The sequence below is a fragment of the Sciurus carolinensis genome, chromosome 4, assembly GCF_902686445.1.
Source record: "Sciurus carolinensis chromosome 4, mSciCar1.2, whole genome shotgun sequence".
NCBI lineage: Eukaryota > Metazoa > Chordata > Mammalia > Rodentia > Sciuridae > Sciurus > Sciurus carolinensis.
Genome location: NC_062216.1, coordinates 65244241 through 65267518, shown reverse-complemented (window position 1 = coordinate 65267518; position 23278 = coordinate 65244241). Strand labels below are relative to the sequence as shown.

Below are 23278 nucleotides of genomic sequence, written 5' to 3'. Positions count from 1 at the left end.
CTTCTTGTATTAATATATTTACGGTATATAAATACAAGTGCCAGGCTTCCTACCCAAGATGTTTGATTTCAAGGCATGCCTGTTTTTTTTTTTTTTTTTCCTTCCTCTTTTGTGATACTAGGGATTTAACCCAGACAGGCACTCTCTCTCTTAGCTACATCCCCAGGCCTGTGTTATATTTATTTTAAGACAGATTTCAGTAATTTACAGAGGTTGACCTCAAACTTGAATCCTCCTGCCTCAGCCTCCTAAGTTGCCGGGTTTTTAGATATGTGCTATTACACCGAGCAAGGCAGTACCCTCTTTTTGCTCTGCCCTACAGAAGAATTCAAAGTATTCTACTAATGTAAATTGTCAAATAAGGGAGCACTTTGCCTGCTTTCCAGATGAGGAATGTTTGTGTGGATACTGGCAAGGTATCCCAAATTTTAGAAAATTGTTTACAACTAATGGTTTTTTAAAAGCTAATGCTTTGTTATCACTAGGCCATATTGGGAGAAAGATTCCTTGACCATAAGCATTTGGTATTATGGGGTGTATCGCAGTGACTCCTTTCAATGAAATGTTTGTCATATACAGGTGGCAGTTTTCAAAGAACGAGAGCAAAAAGAGATCGAAGCAATGCATTCCCTCAGAGCAGCCAACCTAGCCAAGATGACAATGGTGGACCGCATAGAAGAAGTAAAATTTTGCATTTGCCGCAAGACGGCCAGTGGGTTTATGCTACAGTGTGAGCTCTGCAAAGACTGGTTCCATAACAGCTGTGTTCCCCTTCCTAAATCAGGTTCCCAGAAAAAAGGGTCCAGCTGGCAGGCTAAAGAAGTAAAATTCCTTTGCCCTCTTTGTATGCGGTCTCGAAGGCCCAGGCTAGAGACTATTCTGTCACTACTTGTATCCCTTCAGAAGTTGCCTGTGCGGTTGCCTGAAGGAGAGGCCCTACAGTGTTTGACAGAACGTGCCATGAGTTGGCAAGATAGGGCACGACAAGCCCTAGCCACAGATGAACTGTCCTCTGCCCTAGCCAAACTCTCTGTGTTAAGCCAGCGTATGGTGGAACAGGCAGCTCGGGAAAAAACTGAAAAGATCATCAGTGCAGAACTCCAAAAAGCAGCCGCCAATCCAGACTTACAGGCAAGTTTAGCATTTATATTCTTTTTCTATTTCATGTGGTAGTGTGTGAACAGTATATCAATCTTACCAAATGACTTGGAAAATAACAGTGATTTGTCAGCAGTTGTATTATTCATGGCATCTTCATTCTATAATTGTCTGTAGTATTTTCTCTGAGTACCTACTTAGGTCATTTTAGTGAAATATTATCTGGAAATATTCAGGTCGATTTAGGTATCATAATCAAATAATTTCTACTAACTGAAGAACCGTTAGACTTGCAGGTTCAATACATGTTGTTGATCTTAAGCATTTATTAATTCCCTATTTTTTGTACATCTCTCCATTCATCTTGGAATCTTTGCTGTTTAGGGACACTTACCCCAGTTTCCAGCAGTCTGCTTTTAACCGGGTAGTAAGCAGTGTATCATCTTCCCCTCGACAAACAATGGACTATGATGATGAAGAAAACAGATTCTGATGAAGACATTCGGGAGACATATGGCTATGACATCAAGGTAATTACATGGACAAGCTGTCTGGGTTCATACCTGTCCAGTGAGTTTATTTTTTATGTATGTGTGTGTGTGTGTATATGTATGTACGTACCAGGGATAGAACCCAGGGGCATTTAGCCACTGAGCCACATCCCCAACCCTTTTCATTTTTTATTTTGGGACAAGGTGTCACTAAGTTGCTTAGGGCTTACTGAGTTGCTGAGGCTGGTCTCAAGCTTGTGATCCTCCTGCCTCAGCCTTTTGAATTGCTGGGACTACAGGCATAGTGCTGCTGCACTGGGTGAGTTGTTTTTTTTTTTTTTTAATAAAAATGCTATTGAATGCAGTATTCAATTCAATAGCTATTGAGGCCTAAAAGGGGAAGAAAAGGCTAGTCACTTACTTGTCCTGAGTTCATGGTGATCACATTTTTTCAAAACTCCAAGGGGGAAAACAAAGATATATTGCTAAAACATTTTTTTTTTTAAAGAATTTTTTAAAAACTTGTATTTTTTCCTTTTCCTTCACAATTCCTTATGACCTAGAGGGACTAGGAGAAATAATGCCTATAAATTGTTGAAAGCTTTCGTGGCCAGTTTCAATTTTCAGATTTTTTTGAGTTGTTAAATTGTACCTAGTCATGTTTTAAGAATCCCATTCTAGGTGTACTGTGAGTCTTTTGCTCTCTCTGTATGGTACTAAATATAATGTCATATTCAGAGATAGGTAATACTTGGGCCCATCATTAGAATTTGCAGAGTTATAATTGCAGTTAATTGTTATCATCAATATGATTATTTCGATAATGACACCACACTGGTGGTGAAGAGAAGGTTTTGGCAAGTTTGTATTGGATCCAGTTGTCCTTGCATTGTCATTTAGTGTCAGGTGCAAGTCCTTTGCTTTGTACCTAGTAATAACATGATCTAGGCAGAGATCCTGAATTGTTGTTTGTTTAATATGATGCTCAGTTGTTCTGTTTAGAATCTGTGTCTGCAACCTGGGAGTTGTACTCCAAGACTGTTTCCATAGAACATGGAGGAATTTCATCCCAACCCCTTGACTACCTTTCATTATCTTTTCAGCATGCAGATCTGGTGGGTACTGGTCATTCTTACAGCATGAATTCCATTAGAATAAGACACTCTTAAGTATGTAAAATTAAAATCATCTGTGAGAGACACTTGTAAATTCATGTACTGGAAAATATTTTTCTCAAGATAAAAATGGATCTGGGAAATGTTTTAATGAGGGAATTTCCAGTTGCATGAATTAAAGACTTGAGAGAAGTTGAAACTTGGGTTAGCCTGTTCAGATAATCTTCTAAAGCACCTTATTATCTAGAAGTTAATGAACATTTTTGTTTGCAGAGTTGAATAGGATGACTGGAAGCAGCTGAATGGGAATGCAACCCATGCCAAGTATAAGTTAGCTTTTTAATTGAATACTAGAATCACCTGTTTTTCATATAACAAGCAACCTCCAGTACTTATGTTTGCTTTCTAGAACATTAATTATCAGCCAGTGCTCTAGAATTAAACATGGTGGCCTTTGCTTGGAAGGAGATCAATAACCTATGAAAACAAAACATCTGCAAGTATTGCATTAATCAAAACTGGTTTGATATGGTTGTGTGGAGTAGTTCTAATTTTTGCAGGAATTTATATGAGAGTCTTAGTTTACAGTCTCTTTGGAAGGGGTATCGGTAGGATAGAAAAACAACATTGGGGTTTTGTAGTGTTAACAATATATTTGACAGCTTAAAAAAGTAGAATAATGGAAGCAAGACTTATGGTAATCTAAGGTTAAATTTACATTGATATTGATATCTGTGAATGAAAAAAAAATCCACTTGAGCATTCATTTTCTTATAGAGTATGTGCTTACTGTGTAATGACTCTCTCCCTCTCTCCCTCTCTCCCTCTTTCTCTCTCTCTCCATCTCTCCCTCTCTCCCTCTCTCCCTCTCTCCCTCTCTCCCTCTCTCCCTCTCTCCCTCTCTCCTCTCTCTCCTCTCTCTCCTCTCTCTCCTCTCTCTCTCCTCTCTCCTCTCTCCTCTCTCTCTCTCCTCTCTCTCCCTCCTTTCCCTCACTCCTGCCTCCCCAAGCACAAACTGGCTTATGTAATGAAAATTTTATTTGTACATTAACTTGCATTTGGCTTGATGTTTTTCTCCTTTGTATGATTTCCCTTGCTGTGATCATGAATTCGTACTTAAAATACTTTGAATTCAATATATTTGCCTGAGGAAGAGTCCCTATCAGTTTAGGAAGAAAACAATTATAAAATGAGTCATTCTGTCTTGGTTACCATAACATTTACAAATTAAAACAAGTTGTTTGTCCTTTGTATTGTTTAATTACTTCATTTGAATATAAAATGAATCACCACTAAAATACTTTGAGCAGCATTAAGAAAATCATTACTTGGGAAAATATCTATTTAATGTTGAAGTGAAGTCTCATGAATCCTTTGAAATTGTGTTTGGGATAACCTTGGAAATAACCATGATTATTTGCTTTTAAAGCATGTTATTTATCTTTACTGAAATTCTTTGTCCATATTACAATTTATGTTTTGCAAATGCATATATGTGTACAAATACACATCAAAAAGGAGGAGATAGAATGGTGGTAGGTATTATCCCCCAGAGTGTTTCTTAATGTATCCCAGTAACTGCTCATTTTAGAGAAAGTAAGTTAAACATTTAGATTTTTCACATTTTCTTCTCCACGCTGGTTAATACTTGGGTAATTTGAACTTGGGTGGATATATAGTGGAGTTTGTCAGAGACACTTTTTTGTTGTTGTTTGTTTGCTTTGTGGGGAGTGCTAGGAATTGATCCCAAGGGTACTTTACCTCTGAACTACATCCCCAGCCCTTTTTTTGAATAAGGTCTAATTGCTGAGGCTGGTCTCAAACCTGTGATCCTCCTGCTTCAACCTCCCATGTGGCTAAGATTATAGGTACATCCAACTGAGACTTTTGTTCCACTTAATATTAGAGTGCAGTGACAAATCTTGGTATAAAACAATTTCTTGGTGAGAGACCGTTCTGCCTTGCCTGCTGATTTGCCAGAATTGGGAACCAAACTATAAATTTCCTTTTAGGGAGAGTAATTTTAAAAAAAACTAATTTTAAAATTGACCAATAGAAATTATACATATTTATGGTATACAGTATGATGCTTTGATATATATTTACACATACACACATATTTATACATACATGGTACTTCTCATGTTTCATACTTCACACTAGGAAAGGAATTGAAAGCACATTTGTTTAACCTTTCATTAGTTTCCATCATTTTTTTCTAATCACTGTCCTTTTTATTTTGTTTTGTCTTTTTGGTTCTGGGGATTGAACTAAGGGACACTTTACCACTTTTACATCCCCAGCCCTTTTTTATTTTGAGATAGGGTCTTGCTAAGTTGCTGAGACTGGCCTTGAATTTGTGATCCTCCTGCCTTAGCTGCCCAAGTGGCTGGAATTACAGGCATGCAACAACATGCCTGACTGTCCTTTTCATTTTGAAAGCTTTCCTATATGAGTTAAAATGAAATGAGTGGTGTCCAGGTAAGAAAAATAATTCTAGTCAGTGAGAAGAAGCATCTGGAAACTGAAGTTTTACTCCTTTGTCTTTTGCCTTTTAGGTCTTAAATTCTTGAATAGGGAAGAGGACTGTGAGCTCTTCCTAAATTCTCAGCAAGTGGCATTGTTTTACAGATTCCTTTTATGAACCATTTTTCTTCTAAGTTGTCCTTTTCATAGCTAACTATTACTTTGAAACTTACAGGTTTTTGGAAAGTATCTTCCTCCAGTGTACCCTAAAGAGAATCAGGTGTTGGGTTAGTCATTAAGCTATTTTTGCTCAACTTCTAACACACTCTTATATTCCACTTTATAATTCTGAGACTGGAGTCCACACCAGGGGTTGCCAAGCTTTTTCTATAAAGGGCTAAATTGTAAATGTTTTAAGGTCTCTTGTTGCTGCTGCTTCCCACCCCTCTCTGCCTTCTTTTTTCCCTTTCTCGTTTCCTTTTTTTCCTCTTTAAAAATGTACAAATTACTTTTACCTCACAATCCATACAAAAATAGGCTGCCAGCTAGGTTTAGCCCACAGGCAATAGTTTGCCAACACCTGCCATTTGTCCTTTGCCAGATGACTCTTTTGACAGTAGAAGACATTAGAAAATGTTATTCCATGTTTTTGTCATAATCATTCAAACTTTCATGTGTGTGTGTGCATTTTTATTTTAATCCTGGCATAGGCAACAGATTCAAATTTCCAACCCTACCTCTTTTCCTTGTCTCTTCCCTTCCCAAACCAACATTATTGTCTTCTGTCATAGGTAGCAGAACTTAACTGACCAGTAGTTCCTCCTCAGAGATCTGCATTCCAACTTTGCAGGGCCCCTTTCTTAAACCTTTAGGTTTTAATAACCACACCAACCCTAGAGATTATAGTTCTTTTATTTTAAGTTTGAGGCCATCTATGTAAGTGGGAGACTTTGTCTCAAAATAAAAAAATTTAAAAAGGGGCTAGGGATGTAGTTCAGTGGTAAGGTACCCCTGGGTTCAGTTCCCAGTATATTGAACAAACAAACAAAAACATCTGTCTAAATACTTGGTGTGATTTCTGTCTTCCTGATTATACTCTGACCTTTAAAGCTATATAGGTGAGCTTGTGGAAACAAATTCTATGAAAACTTATCAGAGACCTGATTAGAGCTGTCAGAGCTGTGTAGTTTGTATATCATCAGGCTCTGGAAGATAGTAGGTTTGGAAATTTAGGATTAAATATTGTGTCTTAAGATGTCACAAGGGGACTGGGGTTGTGGCTCAGTGGTAGAGCGCTTGCCTAGCACATGTGAGGCACTGGGTTTGATCATTAGCACCACATAAAAACAAATAAATAAAACAAAGGTATTAAGCCGGAAACGGTGGGTGCAGGCCTGTAATCCCAGTGACTTGGGAGGCTGAGGCAGGAGAATCAAAGTTTGAAGCCAGTCTAAGCAAAATTGAGGCACTAAGCAACTCAGTGATACCCTGTATCTAAATAAAATACAAAATAGGGCTAGGGATGTGGCTTAATGACTGGAGTACCCCTGAGTTCAATCCTAGTACCAAAAGAGTTGTCCATCTACAACTGAAAAAAAATTAAAAGAAGAGCTGTCACCTCTAAACCTTCTCTTAAGGTCCATTTTATTTTCTTTTAAAGGATCAATACTCCTTAACTTCTTGTTATGCAAGTTTTTATGGGTTGTAGACTATAGAAGGTAGACTACTTAATTGTACTTTTTTTTTGTAGGTTTCTTATCTCTATGAATTATTTTTAGCTTTACTTTCTCTTTTGGTTTGAATTGTAGTCCTTTTTTTTTTTTTAAATCCTCCATGGACATTTTCTATTTCATTTAATTCATATAATTTTAATGTCATATTTTTAGTATGTTATGTTAGAAGCTTCCTGAAAGCCATTATTTAGATCCTTGTCATAGGATAAGCTATGTGGTTAACTAATTCTGAATACCCCTTATTGTTTCTTCTTCAGGACACAGCCAGTGTGAAGTCCTCTAGTAGTCTGGAACCCAATCTTTTTTGTGATGAAGAAATTCCCATCAAGTCTGAGGAAGTGGTAACTCATATGTGGACTGCACCTTCATTCTGTGCAGAACATGCTTATTCTTCTGCTTCTAAGAGTTGTTCTCAAGGTATTACCCTTTAAAAAGAAAATCTGGTGAAGATAAGTCTAAAATGAGAAAAAATATTGTATTATTCAAGACTGTGAATCTTTCTTGAATTGAGTATGATGTCTACCCATGAAATGCTAATAGAACGTAAAAATGCTGTTTTGGGAAATCTAGCCTCTATTTGCATTTAAAAATTTTTTTTTCTTTTAAGTTGTAGATGGACACAGTACCTTTATTTATTTTTATGTGGTGCTGAGGATCGAACCCAGTACCTCACATATGAGATGCAAGCACCACTGGGCTACAACCCCAACCCCCTCTGTTTACACTTTCTTTCATTAGGCAACCTAAAAATGAACATAGAATTATAGAGTCCTAATGAGAACTTTAAATTCTGTGTGGTTACTTATCTCATTTAAAAATTTTTTTTTTCTAATGAGTTATACATGACAGTAGAATGCATTTTGAAACATTGTACACAAATGGAGCACAACTTCTCATTCCATAATCTGTAACATATCTCATTTTTATGAAATCCCTGTTAGGTATTCATTTATCCTCCATTTGATAATTACCAGTTGTTGAAAAATTCACTGCTTTCTAAGAATATTCATTTTGGGTTGGGTAGCTTTAACTGTTAGAAAAGTTCTTCCTTGGTGGATGATATCTCAATGAAGTTTGTTTTTCTTTTCCCTAGTAAAAATAAAGTCATCCTGCTTTATGTCACAACACTGGAAGATGGAAAATGTCTCTCTATATAATAAACCTTTAAAATTTTATGGAAAAGCATATTACTGTCTATTCATTTGGAAGATAACTATTTTTAAAAATTATTTTTTATTTTTAATTTTTTGTGTGTACGCAGTACTGGTGATTGGACAATTGAACACAAGGCCTCATGCATGCTAGGCAAGCATTCTAACATTGAGGGGGGCCCCTCACATCCCTCTTTTAAATTTTTTGAGATAGGGGTCTTGATAAATTGCCAAAGCTGGCCTCAAGTTTGCAATTCTCCTGCCTCAGCCTCCTGAGTATCTGGAATTAAGGCATCTGCCACCATTAGCCAACCATTTATTTATGTAGGGCAGTTAACTGCTTGATCTTTTGATATAGTCTAAAATGGAGACTAGGTTAAGAGATTGTGCAGTAGTTCAGGATAAAGAACAATTTTAAACTCTAAACCAATTTTTAAAGTGGGCCTTAGAATTGTAGATCTTTTGTTTGGTATTTGTTTGAAATTTCATTTTCACTTTCTAGGATGTAGTGGCATTTGCACTTGTAATCCCAACTATTGAAGAGGCTGAGGCAGAAAGATCACTGGAGCTTAGTTAGAGTTTGAGGCAGCCCTCAGCAACATAGTAAAACCCCATCTCAAAAAATAAAACAGCTGGGTGTCTGTTGCATGCCTATAATCCCAGCGGCTTGGGGAGGCTGAGACAGGAGGATCACAAGTTCAGAGCCAGCCTCAGCAATTTAAAGAGGCCCTAAGCAACTCAGTGAGACTGTCTCCAAATAAAATACAGAAAGGTCTGGGGATGTGGTTCAGTGGTTAAGCACCCCTAAGTTCAATCCTTGGTACCAAAAAAACCCCACAAAGGACTGAGTTTGTGCTCAGTGGTAGAGCATTTGCCTAGCATGAGTGAGGCACTGGGTTCAATCCTCAGCACCATGTGTAACTAACTAACTAACTACATAATAAATAAATAAAGTGTTTAAAAATTAAAAAAAAAAAACTATAAAACAACTTCATTTACTTTTGTACGGATATAATGAATCCACATATCTGAAGTCAGTGTAGAAGGAGGGGGAGATCATTTTGCTAAACATTTACTTTGAAAACATTACATTTTTCCATGGTTCTCACTTTCTTGTCTTACGGTGTTTTTTGTGAAAGGTTCTAGCACTCCAAGAAAACAACCTCGGAAGAGCCCTTTGGTTCCTCGAAGTTTGGAACCTCCGGTATTGGAGTTGTCACCGGGAGCTAAAGCCCAACTGGAAGAGCTCATGATGGTTGGAGACCTCCTTGAAGTGTCTCTAGATGAGACACAACACATATGGAGGATTTTGCAGGCCACACACCCACCCTCAGAAGACAGATTCCTACATATTATGGAGGTATGGATTTCCTGCTAACTTAATTGTGGTTTTAAAACCATTAAATATCCAGATTCCTTAGACAGTTGACTAGGGATGACTTAGTGGGAGTAATCTGACTCTCCTGTTCTCCCACTTAAGCCAGAATAATTCTGCTGTATGATTTTCTTTATTGCTATTTTTTGTGTAATATTAATTTTTATGATTATGATGTTTGTTTTATTACTATTATTATTTTTAAATTTCTACAAAAAAAAAAAAAAAAACCTAAAAAAAAAAAAAATTTTTTTTTCTACAAAAGGCTGTTTTTTGCAAAAATTCTTCTTCCCTCAGGGCAATTGAAAACAACCAGTTTAGAACAACATCCTTAGCCCAGCTTCCTGCTTTTGGAATGCCAAAATTAGGCAGGAAAATGGAGTAGTTAAAAAAAAAAAGGAAGAAGAAAATGGGTTAAATAGAACTGGATGGGTGGGAGAGAATCCACATTCATATATTACACTTTCATAGCAGTTTGTAATTTATATAGTGTACATGTATGATCTTTATCATAATCCTGAAGAGGCCAGGGAAGGTTAGTAGTAACCCCACTCTTTTTTGCGGGGGTACCAGGGATTGAACTCAGGCACTCAAACACTGAGCCACATGCCCATCCCTGTTTCATATTTTTATTAGAGACACAGTCTCACTGAGTTGCTTAGTGCCTCACCGTTGCTGAGGCTGGCTTTGAACTTGGAATGCTCCTGTCTCAGCCTCTCAAGCCACTGGGAATACAGGTGTGCCTGGCTAACCCCTTTCTTCATATGGAGAAATTAAGGATCCAGAGAGATGGAAAGTTAAGATCATACATGTAGTAAAAATTAACATACTTAGATTCTAACTCTGGTGTCTAACTCCCAAGTATTCTTTTTATTAGCTTTTTTGCTTCCATGTACTGGAGTCAGTGGTACAATATCACCTATTGTTGATACAGATACATTTAGAGCACTCTGATTTGGTTTTGGTTTGGAGGACCAGTCTAATGTAGCCTAATTTAAATTGTCTTTTCTATTCTACAGAGTATTTTCTTCACATCCATTATCTCATATGATCTTATTTATTACATACAGGTAAACACAAAGTATTATGAGTTTACATATGTTGTTCAAGGTGTAATAAACTCAGTACATTTGTAATCTAGTAGATTCTGCAATTGTTAGAGTCCTGTCAAAGATTCTCAAGTCTCATATCTGCAGAAAAATGAATTTTCAAAGGTTTTTCCTTAGGAATAATCAAGTTTACATTTTTAGGTATTTCTTTTTCTAATCCCTCCAGTTCTTTCTGTTACCACATATACATTTTCTATTAAAATTTTAATGTTTATTACATTAGCACAAAATGGCAACAGTATTAGAAAGTTGAAAAGTGAAATTTGGTTTTGGTTTTGGTTTTGGTACTGGGGATTGAACCTAGGGGTGCTTAACTGCTGAGCCACATCCCAGCCCTTTTATTTTTTATTTGAAACAGGGTCTCTTATATAGGGCCTTGCTAAGTTGCTGAGACTGGTTTTGAACTTGGAGTCCTCTTGCCTTATATTCCTGAGTCACTGGGATTATAGGCATGTGCGCCTGTACCCAGCATAAAGTGATATTTTTTGCTTTGTCACATAAGCTATTTTCTAGTCCTTGTCAAAGTCACTATATACCCTTTGTAATGAGATCATGGAGACAGTCTTATCTATTTTCCTGATATTTTTGATAACTACTTAACCACCACCAATTTATTGAGTTAATAAAGAACTTTTTGAAAACAGAAACTCTGTACCCTTTAAACAACAAATTTCCATTTCTTCTTCCCTCACCCCCAGTAACCTCAGTTCTATTTTGTGTCTCTGAATTTATTTGTTCTGGGTACCTCATGTGAAAGAATTACACTGATTTTAAATGTCTTGCTTTAAAATTGTTTCTAATTTTATATCGTTGAAGGATGACAGCATGGAAGAGAAACCATTAAAAATGAAAGGCAAGGACTCTTCAGAGAAGAAACGGAAACGGAAACTAGAAAAGGTAGAACAATTTTTCGGAGAAGGAAAACAGAAATCCAAGGAGCTAAAGAAAATGGACAAACCTAAAAAGAAGAAATTAAAATTAAATGCAGACAAATCAAAGGAGCTGAACAAACTGGCCAAGAAACTAGCAAAAGAAGAAGAGAGAAAGAAAAAGAAAGAAAAGGCTGCTGCAGCCAAAGTTGAACTTGTAAAAGAGAGTACTGAAAAGAAAAGAGAGAAAAAAGTGCTGGACATCCCTTCAAAATATGACTGGTCAGGAGCAGAGGAATCTGATGATGAGAATGCTGTATGTGCAGCACAAAACTGCCAAAGACCCTGTAAGGACAAGGTGAGTTCCAACTTTTTATAGGTGTGAGAGAAGTCAAAAACAAGAGTTATGGAGACATGTTTGATATGTTAATAGTATAATTGTGATCCAGGTTTTGGAGTTCCAACGTAATATTTTTTCTACAGTTTCTACAAATTGATTTGAATGATGAGGCTCCTAGATCAGTGTGCTTAATAGAAGAAAATGTTTTATTTTTTAAAAATAACATACTTAGTGAACATAATAGATAGGAGCATAGAGAAGCTATATGACATTTCCTGGCAAGCAGTACATTTCACATACAGTAGGCAGAACAAGTTTTAAAACAAGTCTTGTGTCTTTCCTGTAGGGCAGCTTAGAACTTACAGTTAGCTACAGTGGCCTGAAAAAATTATGGACCAGTAACTGTAAGAGCTTTAGCAAATTGCAGTAATACCGTGTTCCAAAGACTAAAAACTTCATTTCTTACCCACACTCAGGCTCATGTTGACTTGTGACTGAATAGGCTTACGATTATTTAAAAAAATCCTTTGTAACAAATAATTCAGATCTTTATAGGTATTATTTAAAATTTTTCAGTCTTAAATTTTAAATATAGTAATTCAGGTAATGGCATTCTTGGGTAATATTGATGTGAACTTATGAGAAAAATGGAAAGACTTTATGAAAAATCTCAGTTATGATTAGAGGCATCCATTATTCCCATCAAGAACATTAATAAATTCATATTTTTATTTATTATGCCCAGTATACCACTTGATATTTAGAATTTTAATAGCTCTTTAGTTTTAAAGCCTGAGCAGAATAAATAAAACGGCATCACTATTCCCTACAGGTTGTATCCCAACTTACCTTCTCAGTCAGGTACTTACACATTTTAGAGATCAAAAGGACCAAGAGGTCACTTTGTTCAGGCTCCTCATTTACAAATGATGGAACTGGGAACTCGGAGAAGATAAATCCTGTGACCAAAGTCACAGAGCAAATTGGTGGCAGAATCCTGCTTCTCTGACTCCCAAATTAGGTTTTCCACTAGTATCCCAGCTCCATGGATAATTCCTGAGATGTAAGTACAAAAACACATTCCAAAATGATACTTTAATACTTAAGTCAGGTTTATTTAGGGGCTTTCCATTCACTTTTAGAAATAAATTAACAGTAAAATATATATCCCATAGTCTAGTTTTCAAGTCTAGTTTTAGTGGCTATAAATACTTCAGTGTGTTTGCTTCCTCAATTTTTATAATTTGTTTTATATCATTGTCATACTGTCTGTTCACTTTCTTATCTTGCTTTATTCATCTCATAAGCATTTTCTACATTATAAACATTTTAAAGATTCATTTAATTTGTTAATATATGTAGGAATTATTTTTATCTTTCATTTTGAATCTATTTTCTTCCACAGTTATTACTTAAAAGACTGGAGGGTTAACTGGTTCTCTTTGGGTACCAAAGTATTAACAGCTCAGTATTGGCAGAACCTTTTTCTTTATCTAATTTTATGGCAGTTTCAAGACTAGTGGTGAGATATGGTATTTCTTTTTTAAGCTTTTTAAATCATTCTTCCTGTAATTTTTATCTGCCTCATGAACTCTTTTGTCTTCTCTTTTTTCTTCTTATCAGTTAATCTTTCCTCTCTCTTCTGCTCACACTTAAATATTCTATTCATCCACTATCCCTGTCATATTCCTGTAACATGTAAACACTACAGGCAGTTTTTTTTTGTTTTCCATTTGCTCTAAAATTAAATATAAATTAACACATGCCTTCTTACTCAAAGGGTTGTGAGAAAAAGATGAAATTATCTCTGAACACATTTGTTAACAGAAAATGCAGTGTGTTAAGTGGTGATCATTACTTTTCCATAAACCCTGAAATTTGTTTCTGACATTATAGGTATTTTTATAGGTACATTTTGTTGGAGCAAAGATTTAGCTGAGTATTCAAGAAAATGTCTATTTTAAACTGTTAAAGGTGAACATTATGTGCCTTGCCCTGTCATTAACTTATATAAATTGAACTTAGTGTTATTTTTCTGTTTAATTTTTAAAATATTTTTTATAGTTGTAGGTGGACACAATACCTTTATTTTATTTATTTATTTTTATGTGGTGCTGAAGGTCAAATCCAGTACCTCACACATGCTAGGCAATTGCTCTAACCCTGAGCCACAACCCTAGACCCTCTCTGTTGAATTTTAAACAAATTTTTTCAGATTATATTTCAGCTGTCATTGCTATTTTGCAACTTTTATGGCTCTCTGTATTTATTCTTGACATTAGCTTCACTAAACAATCAGTGCATTTCTTTTAAATTTTTTAAAAAGAATTTTCAACTTACTCAGTTTGTAGCATTTGTGAAAATGTGATTAATGCACAGTACACATCTTTAGAACAAATGATGATAAGAAAAGAATGCTTTTTAGGGAAGTCTGTTCTTTAAATATGCAACAAAAATAACTTCTAGTGTTCATTTCTTTTTAGGTAAATACCCATTTTCTCTAACCAGTAATTACTATTACTTTGTCCTAAAACTTTGCAGATTGAAAAATGTTTTTTTAAAATTTAGAAGAATGGTTACTCAAATGTACCTAGCCTCAATTTTAAGATGTTTTAGAATGAATAAAAAAAGATGATACCAGAATATTATAAAATGGTTTTTAAAAACTCTCTTTTCCATCAGTTATCAAATTCAAGCAAGCTGAACTTGAAAACAATGAAGAACTGTTTTGAAAAAATTAGTTTAAAAAGTTAGAAATATTTTCTCCTTGAAATCATCTTCTTCAGTCTTATTTTTACAAAGAATAAAACAAATTAACATTGAAACAGCAACTTCTTTGGGGCTGATCCTTAAAATAGCACTTCTTTTCAGTGTTAAATACTTAAATCATTTTACATATACAAATAGACTTTGGATTTTTTTCTTCTACTTTTTAATTCTCTTTTTCCTTACCCATTACTACTGCCTTCTATAAAAAGTTTGTTATGGTAAATTAAAAGATTTAAATTTATAAACTTATGCCCCTCACATTTACTATTTGTTAGCCACTCTGACTTTAAAGAAGATTTTCATGGGGTATTACCTCAACCAAAGAATTTGCATTGTTAATGACTTTACCTGTTCATAACTCTAATAGTATAGATTATCAAAGCCTGGGTTAAGTAAATGTGTAATACACACACACACACACACACTTGGGATAGAGTAATCAACTGTCCTAAGTTTGGCTGAGACTTTACCAGTTCAAACACTGTTATTCCTACCTACTGGGAAATTTATCATTCATAGGCACACTGGAGTCTACCCCAGACATAGGTCATATAATAATTTTCCTTGATGATTAAGCAAGAAAAGAAACAAAAATTTGGGCTTTTCTTACCAGTATTTTGTCATATTCATCTATTAATCAAACTTGAGTTACACTTGCGTTAGAAAAGGTCCATAGAATCATAAAGCACACACGTTTGAAATGTCTGCTGAATCCACAGAAGAGTTTGACACAGGGGCAACAGACTATATAGTAACCTGAAAACTCAAGAACATAGAATTTGCTAACTGGTGGGTCGGGGGTATAGCTCAGTTGATAGAGTGCTTGCCTAGCATGCATAGGGCCCTGGGTTCAATCCCCAGCACCACCAAAACCAAAATAATAATTTGGCTAACTGCACATGAATTCTAATAGTCATTTTCCTCTTCACTATTTCTGGAGTAAGTACTTAGTGAACCACAAAAATAATTATTAAAAAACTTCACAGAAAGCCTGATGTGGTGGTGCATGCCGATAGTCCCAACTATTAGGGAGGCTGACAAAGGAGGATCACTTCAGTCCAGCCTGGGCAACATAGCAAGACCCCCATCTCTTAAAATAACAACAGCATAAAAAATTTCTAAGCTATGATGTGTTCAGTTAACAGATAATAAACTTTGTATTACATTATAAATAGATTTTTGTGTACAAGTGGAAAATTGTGTATATATATTCTTTTGAAATCATGAGAGAGCTGGTTTAGGAGGGTACGTGCAGTCCAAATCACAAAAGGGAAAATACCATCTTCATTCTTGAAAGAAAATGGTCAATTTAATTTTGTGAAATTTGAAACCAATGACTATAGTGCAAAGAATTTAAAAAGACATGGGACAGCGGGTGCATTGGTGCATGCCTATAATCCCAACTACTCCAAGAGGCTGAGGCAGGAGGGTCACAAGTTCAAAGCCAGCCTCTGCAACTTAATGAGGCTCTAATGATAAATTGGTAACTTTTTGGATTAGCATGAATGGGAACTGGATTGAATTAAGAAGGTTGGAGGTAGGGGTAATAAGGTTATATACTAGTTTAGTGGTAGCATTTATGAAACAGCATAATATCTCAAATCTAGGCCTCTAAAGAACACAAGTCATCCTTTCAATTCCCTTTCCCAGTTCCAAACAAAACACTCATCTGAGTTCACCTTACAGTTAGCACTTTTAAGGCTTTCACCTGCTTGCAGTACCTTTATTTTTATTTTGCTATATAGAAACCATTCTCTCCCTAGTGTGTCTTTGATTAGTGTACTCCCAAAAGAACATTACAATAATTTATTTATTGTGCAGTCTTCAGAAGCAAAACATGATAGTTACACAGTAAAAATGGAAGTTAGTTTAGGAAGGAATTGTTAAGTTGCTTCAAATTTACAGGAAAAAGTATTGCAAAGAGGCAGTAGTGATAGTCAAATTTAGACTATATGGGAATCACTTGGAAGCCAGGTGCAGTGTCATGTACCTGCAGTCCCAGCTACTTAGGAGGCCAACGTGGGACTATTAGGAGTTTTAAGATTAGTCCTAGGCAATATAGAAAGACTCTCACAAAAATAGACAAGGAAGAAAACAAAGAATCAGGTAGGGAACTGATTAAAAATGTAGGCTTCTGGTTCATAATTCCCAAATATTTTGAATCTGGGATGGGTCCCAGCTACATTTTTTTTTTTAAGATTGACATAATATCTTTATTTTATTTTATTTTTTTATGTGGTGCTGAGGATCAAACCCAGTTTCTCACATGTGCAAGGAAAGTGCTCTACCACTGAGCTATAACCCCAGTCCCCCAGCTACATTTTAATGGACACTTCAGGTGATTCTGATGGAAGAGGTGAAGCAATGCTGCGTATAGGCAGGGAAATTGAGCTTTAGTAAGGTTAAATGGCTAGATTGAAATTATACACACCTGAGTTCAGAACTTCTGAGTGCAGTAATATTTATACTTTAAATATTGTTTCTTAAGATCTAGAACTCTAAAATAGGAATAATAAAGACAAAAAATTATTGTATAAATCATTTTCCATACCCTTTGTTATAAGTCTAAAATTACACAATGATCATGGTTTTTATATGGACACTAATTTTGAAAATTGCTTACTTTCCCAGAATGAAACTCATTTATCTAGCCAAAACTCCTTTGTTCTTTCTCATAAGCTATGCTGAGGTGCTTCTTTGATCCCTTTGTATTCCTTACTTTGTTCTGATAAATGATAAAGCTCACGGTTTTAAGTGGCTTCCTATATTGCCAATGAAATGATCAATGTTTGTATGGGAGAGTAGCTCTTTTGATCTTAAATTAGGTTCTCATGTGCCTTAACATAAAAACTACTATAATCACCCTCCAAATATAAAAGTCACTTTATTGTTAACTGTAGGTCGAAGGCTTAAAATGTTGCCAAACTACAGTCCTTCTCAGCCTCCCATAATCACAGTATTTTCTCTGTAGAGTCATAGTTTGCCTGGCATCTGCCACTGACACCTATCAGTTTTCCAGACTTTAATTTTAAACCCCAGAGTGATCTATTGACCTGTGTCTTTGACTGTTATAATTGGTTAATTTGTAAGATTTGACCTCTGATATTTGCTAACTTTTTATAGGGAGTTGTATTTGTAACGGAAGAAGAGAAGAATAAAAAATATTAGTTTTAAAAGTGGCCTATGTGACTGCTTTTCTAAAAAGGTATTTAATGCTCTTAGTACTTTGGCTTATCTCTTTGAAATAAAGCTAATACACAGGATTGCCTTCACATTGTTGTACTCTTCCTTTCTTGATTGTTAATTGCATTCTTAGAGCCTAGAAATTGTTAATATTAGCTAAACTACTTGGCTGCTCTAGTAGAAGTTTCTTTTGTGTCAAGTTTTTCCCAAACATGTTTCTGCCTCACAAGGAGCCCCAGGTATTCATGAGGTAATGAAGTACCTAAGAGGCCTAATTTTGTGGACATACTGTGGTAAAATGTAATTTGGGGGTTTTAACTTCTCAGCTTCTTTCTTTGAAAAATAACCCCGTAAGAAGTCATTGTCTATCTCTGGACATTCCAGTGTTTGCTATCATTTAAGCCAAGAAAGCTCTTTGGGTTTCTTTGTTCTGGGCTTATTGTTGTGTAACCTAAACATTCCCCAATCTTGTCTTCTACAGGTAGACTGGGTACAATGTGAATGGTGGCTGTGATGAGTGGTTTCATCAAGTTTGTGTGGGTGTATCTCCAGAAATGGCTGAAAATGAAGATTACATCTGTATAAACTGTGCAAAGAAGCAGGGGCCAGATAGCCCAGGTCAATTACCACCTCCTTCCTTCATAATGAGCTACAAACTACCAGTGGAGGATCTTAAAGAGACCAGTTAGCAAATGCTTGGTTAGTTTGGGACATGGGGGGAAAATGGACCACATTGAGACCTTAGTCATCAAGTAGAGTGGTTTAGATCCACTCGTAATGTTGCTTCCAAAGATAGCCTTCAGAGACAGTCCTTTGAGTTCTGGCTTCCTCTTTGCATGGATTGTGTGGGCTACATTCTCTGTCTACACATCTGTGCAGAGAATGTCTTCTTGGCACAGTAGCCAGTATTTCAACTCACATCTCCTTTGAGTGTGGTTTACTGCACTAAAGTCAGACACTTGATGGAGCTCTTAGGTGGCTGGGTGGCATTACTACATTGGTGTGCTAGTAAGACATGTAGGATGTGGCTTATAGCCAGTTGGTATTAGAGGCTTACAAGCTTGGGGCAGCACCATGAGGAGGTGCTGATTGCTTGAATCTTCTTAGTTGGGGTAATTAGAGAGGAGTCAGAGAACCACTTTCCTTCAACAGTCACCCGGCATTTAATGCTCTACCAATATAACTAGGAAGTACAGGCTAGAGTTATTTCTGTTAGAAGTCATGGAATTGTAGCCCAGTCTGTAGGCCTCAGCTACTTGTGCTTGTTTGTACCAAGAAGAAAACCCAAAAAGAGAACCTGTACCATCTGGGGCAGATCACCTTACCTTCCTAAGGAGGAAGATGTCATCTAGTTCAGAAATATGGCTAGATTGGATTCTGGGTCTACATTTTAGAGAAGAGCAGGTACATGGATCCAGGCTTGTGCACACACAGACAAAAAAGAAGATGATGATTGATGATGATGACGACGACCAGTCAGAATGTCTTAACTGAGCCACAGTGATGCATGCTTTTCGGGAAAACCTTCATTCACAAGTATTCCAGACACCACCAGGCTTCAGGCATGGCCATGAGCAAGACCAGCAAATAACAGCTTTTTGCCTTGCAGCTCTGACCCCAGTGTTGTCTGCTGTTTCAACATGGCAACTCGGAATATGGCCCACAGCAGGATGCTGTTGAATAACACCATGGCTTCATCAGAGGATGTGGGGTTGTAGTACTTCTGGGTGATGAAGTTGTTTTAGTAAATCCATTTTAAAAAAGAAAAAAGGACTTGTTTTTACTTTTTCTAAATGTCTCTGACTACTTACTGTTCTATAAATAGATTATTTTTCCTTTTTAATATACATATGAATATATTAAATATATATATTTACTGTTACCAGCAGTATATGACAGTTGCAAGGCATCAAAAACTTGCTTTTTCTTTGTTGCTTTTTGATAAATCCAGTTCCTTCCTTGTAGTACAAGGAGTTATCACTCCCTTCTCTATCCCAGCTTGACCAGTTCTTCCATTTTGCTTTTGTTCCATTGAGATGTATTTCCTTTTGTGTGTTGGGATTTGTTCCTGTCTTTGGAAATTTGGTCCTTACTCTTGTCTGTGCTGGCTGTTTTTTCTTTTATATGTAAATGTTTGAAACTATGGTGCTGTATCCTCTTCCCTCCTGTTGCATTGTGTGTTCTTGTTAAAGGGTTAGATGAGCAGTATGTAAGCTCTTACTCGAAGGGGACTAAAATTTTTAAAAGGACAAAATAATTACAAAAAATAACATTTTGTCATCACTATCTTGTGTCCTTTATTTTGATTTACAAATCTGTGGTTTGACTTAAATTCATCAGTTGTCCTTTTAAAAGTTAGTGTGGGGTGGGCTTAGAAACAGCTTATAGTCTCCTTTTCCCTTTTTGCCCCAGTCTCTTTAAAGAAATGTCTTCTAGTAACTAGAAGTGAAATGTACTGTCCAGTTACAGTTTGAGTGGTATGAGATTTAACTCAAAAGTCATCTTACTTAAAAACAGCAAAAGCTTTCTTATAAAATCCAGTTTCTATAAATGCTTTCTCTATGATTCATACTACCTACTTTTTGGTCACTCTTTCCATAGTACTTGATAATATTTGAGTGTTTCAACCTGTTAGATTTGTAAATGTTGCTGTATGTGTGTCTTAAGATTTCAAATGTGTGTATGATTTCAGATTTCAGTGGACATTGCAAGGTAACTAACCAATTTCATGTTTTCATTTTGCCAAACTAAAGACCATCAATTAAGAAGTTCATCTGGTTAATGTTATAAAAGAAAGCACAATATTTTTTGCCTTTTGGTCTTTGTAAAAGTCTTCCAATACTTGTGGTTAAAAAATTGAATGTAATTCAATTTTTCAGAAATTCATAATGTAAGCAGTGGATGCCTGGAATACATTTTAAGATTTGATTTTTCCTTCCCAGTCATCCGTTAATTATGCCATCAACAGTGGAGAATCATGAGGATGCTGAGAAGAGTGGCTGTTCAGGTGCTTGGTTTCTTGAAGTGTGTAGTGGATAAAGGTGGCAGTTTGGGGAATAATTTGTGTGTTTGACAGTGGTATTTGCTTGGAGACCTGGGGAAAATACAAAGCACTCTTCATCCATGAATAGCTTGCCTGTCCTGACATTCTGAAGCTAAATATACTATTTAATTGATAACTGGGATTTTCTGAATTTATTTGAAAGATTTGATTGATAACGGTGGGGATTTTATTAATTTATTTGAAAGATTTGGTCTGTCTTGACCACAGATTTACACTGAGAAGAACAGAAGAGAGAAATTAGTGCCTCTTCCCTCCCCAAAATGTACAAATCTGCAGTTTTGGAATTAATGAACTAAGATTATTTAAAGAAATGTTTGTATTCTAATATAAAGCCTTAATGCCACTTAGAGAAATTACTTATTTACAACTTACTCCATACTTCTGTGTTAACATTTTGTATTAAAACTTATTTAGAATGTTTCTGTACCCTTCGTATCTAATTTGCATTCTTTACCATACTTTAACCTTGTGTTTAATTTCTTTCTAAATTTTTCTCACTGCCTTCATTTCAAATATTTCCACAAAGGTAGTAGGAAAGAAACATGGGGGGAAAATGGTAGGTCTTTGATAATTCTTAAAAGGGTAAAGTCGTTAGAACTGCGCAAATCCCCATTAGTGTTAGCTTTCTAGTTGGGGAAAAAAGAGGGGCATTTTTTCTTCACAGATGTTTATTTCACTTTCTGATAGTTTTACTGCAAAAAGCCATGTTGAAATATAGATGCTGGGCTTCCTCACTAAGCTGTTGCAAACCACTTTGCCTGCATGGTTCAAACTTCTGCCTCAGTAAAATTAGAAATTGCTGCATGTTATACTTTGAAAAAGGCAAACATTAAATCTGATTGTCCACAATCTAATATCCAAAAACATGGGCCAAATGTTGACAAAAACTATAAGATTTGTGCATGTACTTTACCTGTGTTTCACTCCTGTTCTTCTCTATTTTTGTCTTTACCATGTTGGTCCAAGAAATGTCAATTTGTTTTTATTGGTTGGATTCTGGATGTAGTTCAGTACATGGAAAAAAAAACTCCCTGTTTCCAGTATTTTCATCCATATAGTACATTTGTATGCATACCAGCCAGGAATTGAGGAAGATAAAAAGAGAATAAAGCCTCTTTCTTAAGGGTGGGGACTATTCATTTTTAAAAGGAGAAAGTGACAGTTTGAAGTGGGATTTGTAAATTGTGGAAAAATTGAGCTGTTGAAGTTCCACATGTAATTAGGCTCAATAAAGTTTCTCATGCGAATTAGCTTCATATGTGTGTAGAAAGTTGCTTTGGCAGTAGGTTCTTAAGTGTAATTCCTTTTGAAATCTCCCCTCCTTTTAATTAAAGCATACTGTTACTTCTTTGCCTTTGGATGTGCCACGTGGTATTTATGGCATGAGAGGGAAGGAGTGGATATTAGTATATTTTTGGAATTTCAGTCTTCTCTTGACCTGGATCATACCTAGTCACCACTATGCAACATAGGATATGCACTGGAAAATGATGTGATGGGTTTTTGAAAGATGTATCCTGCTTGCTATTACTATTGCAATATTCTAATTGTATAAACAGGAATGTCTTTTGTAAACTTCACGGCCCCCTATTATTATTCCCTTATATATTTATTTACAGTTTACCAGGGTTATTGGTGGTGCCTTACGAAATGTATAACTTCATTCCCTGATATTAAGCATGTTTTATGTTTCTTTTGGTTTCTGAAAGAATATTAGATATGGTTAACTGCATTATATCTACCAAATAATAAAAAGTGTGTGCACTCAGTTCCCTGCCTCCATCCCCACTCCTAGCCCAACCTGTCATTTACATTCATAGAACTTTAAATAGTAACCAAGAAAAGGTAAATTTTGGTAATGAGTATCAACAGTTCTGAGGAAATTTAGCAAGTATACGGGAGCCACTTATTCTGTGCCGAAAGCAGTTTCTAGTATTTATTTGTTCTCTTAACTATAAGATAAAGAACTTGAGCACAACTAATTGTTTGAGTCGTGGGGATTAGCCTGTTATGCTCACAGTAGTGTTTTGGGGAAAGTGTGAGGTATTAAAAGTAATTCCTGAAGATTTCACTTGTTCTGTATTTTCAAGCAAGAAACCAGGGATGGCCAACTAGACATGTCCTCACTTTCAGTTTTTGAGAACTGTATCACCTTTGCTGCCAACCAGTGGTAGGGACAGACAAGAAATATTCTCCTTTTCTTTTGGCTTCATGATGCTTAGACTAGTTCAAACCCCAAGTTACTTCATAAAAGTAAATGGCACTTGTCCCTATTGCCAAGATCACCAGGGTTTGCAAGCATGAAGGACAGATCATTGCTAAATAATAGTACAGGTTTTTGCTTATAGTGAATTTGGTCCTGGTTCATGAAGTTGTGATTCTTGTGTATGTATATGTTGGGAAGAAAGTTGGTGGGAAAAAGGGAGAAATCTGGTTATCTTTTAACTTATAATATTCTTGCCAACAAAAATATCTGAAAGTTTCATAAGATGACACATCTTTTCCTATGTAAAAA

At 35.9% G+C, this 23278-nt stretch overlaps 1 protein-coding gene across 1 annotated transcript in view; it reads left to right on the top strand.

The window, feature by feature from the left end:
• The window catches only part of Kdm5a (lysine demethylase 5A), an 80286-nt gene extending 58630 nt beyond the window's left edge, over window positions 1-21656 (top strand). Inside the window, 8 exon segments of the mRNA XM_047548292.1 lie at window positions 580-1140; window positions 1493-1579; window positions 1581-1628; window positions 7161-7320; window positions 9194-9414; window positions 11355-11765; window positions 18181-18201; window positions 18203-21656. Coding sequence (XP_047404248.1) covers window positions 580-1140; window positions 1493-1579; window positions 1581-1628; window positions 7161-7320; window positions 9194-9414; window positions 11355-11765; window positions 18181-18201; window positions 18203-18388 — 1695 coding nt within the window. The 3' untranslated portion in view covers window positions 18389-21656.
• Window positions 21657-23278: the final 1622 nt, after the last annotated feature.